Source organism: Nicotiana sylvestris, chromosome 3, assembly GCF_000393655.2.
Source record: "Nicotiana sylvestris chromosome 3, ASM39365v2, whole genome shotgun sequence".
Taxonomy (NCBI): domain Eukaryota; kingdom Viridiplantae; phylum Streptophyta; class Magnoliopsida; order Solanales; family Solanaceae; genus Nicotiana; species Nicotiana sylvestris.
This window is the reverse complement of record NC_091059.1, coordinates 120,146,782-120,152,300: the sequence shown is the minus strand read 5'-3', so window position 1 is coordinate 120,152,300 and position 5,519 is coordinate 120,146,782. Positions and strand designations below refer to the sequence as shown.

General features: G+C 42.8%; 1 protein-coding gene across 1 annotated transcript; it reads left to right on the top strand.

The window, feature by feature from the left end:
* Positions 1-941: 941 nt before the first annotated feature.
* LOC138887938 (uncharacterized) lies at positions 942-3,237 on the top strand. The gene is made up of 3 exons (XM_070169731.1): positions 942-1,482; positions 1,558-1,801; positions 3,030-3,237. Exons 1-3 carry the CDS (start codon positions 942-944, stop codon positions 3,235-3,237), a joined length of 993 nt encoding a protein of 330 aa, XP_070025832.1.
* Positions 3,238-5,519: the final 2,282 nt, after the last annotated feature.

The following is a 5,519-nucleotide window of genomic DNA, read 5'->3' as shown; positions in this document are numbered from 1 at the left end:
GCAATTGGATATGCTGAGGCCAATTGAGTTAAAATTGCCAAACCCTTCTCTAAAGAATCTTGATTACTTCGTGAGCTGTGAATATTGTTCTGGTACTCCGGGGCATGATACGGAGAAGTGATGGCACTTGAAAAATGTCATCCAGGAGTTCATCGACACAAACCGGATTTAAGTCCAAACCCCAGAGGCACCCAACATCAATCAGAACCCATTGTCAAACCATGAGGAAACAAACATGATCAAGATAGTATACAAAGGGGGGGCGCAAGAAGCCTTCACAGTCCATCACGATGATTCGGTCCAGTGAGGTCAAGCCAGTCAAAAAACTAATGGTTGAAGGATCAGTGAACAAGTTGAGCATGACAAACGGCAAGCCATCTGTGGTAGTTGAGAAAAGATCCCCAAGTGATACTGTAGCAAAGCAGGATAAGTCAAAAGTGGTTGTGCCAGGGTTGGCGAGTAAGCTTATCATAATTGTAGAGGGTGCCCGTACAGACCCTGTCATCATCAAGTCGGTAATCCAGCTGCTGATAGTCAACACCAAGGCTATCACATGGAACTATGAACGGGTGATAGTGACCTATAAGGGAAAGGAAGTGAAAGAAGAAGTCAATGAGGGCCATGGATTAACTTGTTCGGGGAGATGTTTTGCCCCGGAAGAGTTAAGGAAAGCTAAAACATCTAGAGATAATCCAGTTCTAGAAAAGAAAGCAGTCACTAAAGAAGAGGCAGAGTAGTTTTTGAGAAAAATGAAGGTACATGATTACTCCATTGTGGAGCAGCTGAGAAAGACGCCCGCTCAAATTTCCTTGCTATCATTGTTCATCCACTCAGATGAGCATCGTCAGGCCCTGATGAAAATTCTGAACGAAGCTCATGTCCCCGAATGAAGCTCAGTGAACCATCTGGAAAAGATCGCCAACAAAATATTTGAGGTGAACATGATCACCTTCTCTGATGATGAGTTGCCTGTGAAAGGTACTGAACACAACAAAGCTCTCTATTTTATGGTAAAATGTGAAGATTCTGTGGTCACCAGGGTGTTAGTTGACAACAGTTCCAGTGAAAACATCTATCCTCTCTCTACTCTGAACAAGTTGAAAGTTGATGATGAGAGGATTCACAAGAACAACAAATGCGTCCAAGGTTTTGATGGTGGAGGAAAAGACTCAATCGGTGATATAGTGCTTGAATTGACAATAGGACCAGTGGAATTAACCATGGAGTTCCAGGTACTGGACGTAGTTGTCTCTTACAATATGCTGTTAGGTCGTCCTTGGATACATGCTGCCAAAGCAGTCCCATCCACCTTGCACCAGATGGTCAAGTTCGAGTGGGATAGACAGGAGATTGTTATGCACGGTGAGGAGAATTTGTGTGCTCATAGTGATGCCTCCATTCCGTTCATTGAGGCTGAAGATGACAAAGGGCCTTGGGTCTATCAAGTTTCTGAAGCAGTGCCGGTCGAGAAGGTTCCAGAAGGTAAATGTATTATAGCTCCAAAGATAACATCTGCATCCGTCTGGCCTATGAAATGCTGAAATGGCTTTGTGCCAGGTAAATGTCTGGGTGCATCCTTGCAGGGTATCATACAGCCCGTGTCCTTCCCTGAAAACTTGGGTACGTTCGGTCTTGGATTCAAACCTAGAGCGGCAGATGTGAAAAGGGCTAAAAGGTTGAAACAAAAGGCGTGGGCACTTCCGAAGCCTATTCCATTTCTCTTTAGGTCTTTTGTCAAACCCGGTGCCAGGAAACGCCCAGTGACGACAGTTCCAAGTTCTGTGGTTGACATTGATGAAGAGTTAGTTGAAAGGTTCCAGAGGTTGTTTGATGATGTGAACATGGTAGAGGTTGGAGAAGGTTCTAGCAAAGCAGACGTGCAGTTCGTCGGGCCGAATGTAAAGTTTAACAATTGGAAGGCTACTCATCTCCCTAATCAGAAGGAGTCTTGGTAGTTTGTTTTGTTTTCCTTTCTATCTGGGTCATTCCAGGGTTGTGACCCAGATTTTTATTGGAATGACCCAGATTTTTATTTTTCGCTTGTTGATGTACAAACCTTGTTATCCTTTATTTCAATGAAATGCAATTTCCCTTTTCCATCATTCCTGATAGCTCTTATTTTTGTTTTCCTTTCTTCTTTGTACAGTTCTTTTTATGCTGGTTTCAATGACATGACATGCATGGGAATCTTCGGCCAAGTCTTAAAAGTCAATCTAATTCTGAAATAATAATCCAAGAAATGGAGTGTGATGATGAATCAGGATATGATGAGGATGAGGCCTTTGAAGAGATTAGTAAGGAACTAAGTCATTTTGAAGAAAAACCCAAGCCTAATCTAAATGAAACAGAAGCAATCAATCTAGGGGATCCAGATAATGTCAGAGAAACTAAGATAAGTGTCCATCTTGAACCGCCAATCAGGGAGGAAATAATTAAAGCATTGTTGGAATATAAGGATATTTTTGCATGGTCATATGATGATATCCCCGGCTTGAGTACCAATTTGGTGGTCCATAAATTGCCAATTGATCCAGCATTCCCTCCCGTCAAGCAGAAGTTGAGAAAGTTCAAAACTAACATGAGTGTGAAGATTAAAAAGGAAGTCACAAAGCAGCTTGATGCAAAGGTCATTCGAGTCACGCGGTATCCCACATGGTTAGACAATGTTGTGCCTGTGCTAAAGAAAGCTGGTAAGACCAGAGTGTGTGTTGATTACCGTGACCTCAACAAAGCAAGTCCAAAGGACAATTTCCACTGCCAAATATCCATATTTTGATTGATAATTGTGCCAAGCATGAGATTGGGTCTTTTATAGACTGCTATGCGGGGTATCGTCAGATTTTAATGGATGAGGAAGACGCGGAAAAAACGGCATTCATCACGCCGTGGGGAACATATTGCTATTAGGTCATGCCATTCGGTTTGAAAAACACTGGGGCAACTTACATGAGGGCAATGACAACCATATTCTATGACATGATACACAAGGAGATTGAGGTTTACATGGACGATGTGATCATAAAGTCCAGGAAGCAGTCTGACCACGTCAAAGATTTGAGAAAGTTTTTCGAAAGGCTCCGTAGGTACAATCTTAAGCTCAACCCTACAAAGTGTGCATTTGATGTTCCATCTGGGAAACTGTTGGGATTCATAGTCAGTCAGTGGGGCATTGAATTGGATCCGTCAAAGATCAAAGCTATCCGGAGTTACTACCGCCTAAGAACAAGACCGAGATGATGAGTCTGCTAGAGAGGCTGAACTACATTAGCAGGTTTATTACTCAGCTCACGACAACTTGTGAGCCCATCTTTAAGTTGCTAAGGAAGGATGTTGCGGTCAAATGGATTGATGAGTGCCATGAAGCATTTGATAAGATCAAAGAGTATTTGTCGAACCTACCTGTGTTGGTCCCACCGGAGCCTGGGAGACCTTTTATTCTTTATTTGACAGTCTTGTATAATTCATCTGGTTGTGTGTTCGGTCAGCATGACATCACTGGCAAGAAAGAGCAAGCCATCTATTATCTCAGCAAGAAGTTCATATCTTATGAGGTTAAGTATACTCCCCTTGAGAGGACATGCTGCGCCCTGACTTGGGTAGCATAGAAGTTGAAGCATTATTTGTCATCCTACATCACTTACCTCATTTCTCGCCTGGATCCTTTAAAGTATATCTTTCAGAAGCCCATGCCCACAGGAAGGCTCGCAAAGTGGCAGATTCTGCTCACAGAGTTTGACATCGTATATGTGACTCGAACGGCGATGAAAGCCCAAGCTTTGGCCGATCATTTGGCCGAGAACCTAGTGGATGAAGAATATGAACCTTTGCAAATTTACTTTCCTGATGAAGAGGTAATTCATATTGATGAGGTCGAGAAGTATGAAAATCCCGGTTGGAAACTCTTTTTTGATGGGGCTGCTAACATGTAAGGCATTGGGATAGGAGCTGTACTTATTTCTGAAATATGGCACCACTACCCTATTACTACTCAGTTGCTTTTCTATTGTACCAACAACATGGCCGAGTACGAAGTGTGCATTCGGGGTTTGAGATTAGCTGTGTACATGAGAGTCCAGGAAGTGTTAGTTTTGGGAGATTCAGATCTCTTAGTGCATCAAATTAAGGGAAAATGGGAAACTCGAGATTTGAAGCTCATACCGTATCGACAATGTCTGCAAGATCTTTGTCAGCAGTTCAGATCAATGGATTTCAGGCATATCCCTAGGATCCACAATAAGGTTGTTGATGTTTTGGCTACTCTGGCGTCGATGTTACATCATCCAGATAAGGCTTATGTTGACCCTTTGCATATTCAAGTTCACGATCAACATGCTTACTGTAACAAGGTAGAAGAAGAACTTGACGATGCACCTTGGTTCCACGATATCAAGGAGTACATCATGTCGGGGGTATATCCGGTACAAGCCACAAGGGATCAAAAGAGAACAATTCGACGTTTGGCAAGTGGATTTTTCTTCAGTGGAGGAGTTTTGTACAAAAGAACTCCAGATCTTGGATTGTTGAGATGCATAGATGCTAGGAAAGCCATGACTATCATGACCGAAGTGCATTCCGGAGTCTGTGGGCTGCATATGAGTGGGTATGTTTTGGCAAGGAAAATTCTTCGAGCAAGTTATTATTGGCTCACCATGGAGCGAGATTGCATCAGTTTTATGAGCAAGTGTCATCAATGTCAAGTACACTGAGATCTGATTCATTCTCCGCCATCTGAATTGCACACAATGTTCGCACCATGGCCCTTTGTTGCTTGGAGTATGGATGTCATCGGACCAATTGAGCCAGCAGCATCCAATGGGCACAGGTTCATTCTGGTGGCCATTAATTATTTCACTAAGTGGGTTGAAGCTAAAACTTTCAAATCTGTGACCAAGAAGGCAGTGGTCGATTTCGTTCATTCAAATATCATTTGTAGGTTTGGAATCCCAAAGGTGATCATTACAGATAATGGTGCTAATCTTAACAGTCATCTGATGAAAGAAATGTGTCAACAGTTTAAGATTACACATCGAAATTCTACCCCGTACCGCCCCAAGGCGATTAGAGTAGTCGAGGCAGCCAACAAGAACATAAAGAAGATACTTCAGAAAATGGTGCAAGGTTCTAGGCAATGGCATGAGAAGTCGCATTTTGCTTTTCTAGGTTATCGCACTACTGTTCGCACTTCAGTAGGTGCAACTCCTTATTTGTTGGTATATGGCACTGAAGCAGTGATACCCGCGGAAGTTAAAATTCCATCCCTTCGGATTGTTGCTAAAGTCGAAATTGAAGAAGATGAGTGGGTCAAAACCTGTCTGGAGCAATTGAGTTTGATTGATGAGAAAAGATTGGCAGCAGTATGTCATGGCCATTTGTATCAAAAGAGAATGGCGAGAGCATACAACATGAAGGTGCGTCCGCGAAAATTTGAAGTGGGTCAACAAGTATTGAAACGCATCCTTCCGCATTAGGCTGAAGCGAAGGGCAAGTTTGTCCCAAATTGGCAGGTGTCATTCATCGTA

Excerpts from the sequence above, each read along its gene's own strand:
- LOC138887938 (XM_070169731.1), top strand. The coding sequence starts at position 942 with ATGATCACCTTCTCTGATGATGAGTTGCCTGTGAAAGGTACTGAACAC. Across the intron at positions 1,483-1,557 it reads GGTCGAGAAGGTTCCAGAAG|GTAAATGTCTGGGTGCATCC; the intron begins GTAAATGTATTA and ends GCTTTGTGCCAG. Across the intron at positions 1,802-3,029 it reads GTGGTTGACATTGATGAAGA|GAAGCAGTCTGACCACGTCA; the intron begins GTTAGTTGAAAG and ends CATAAAGTCCAG.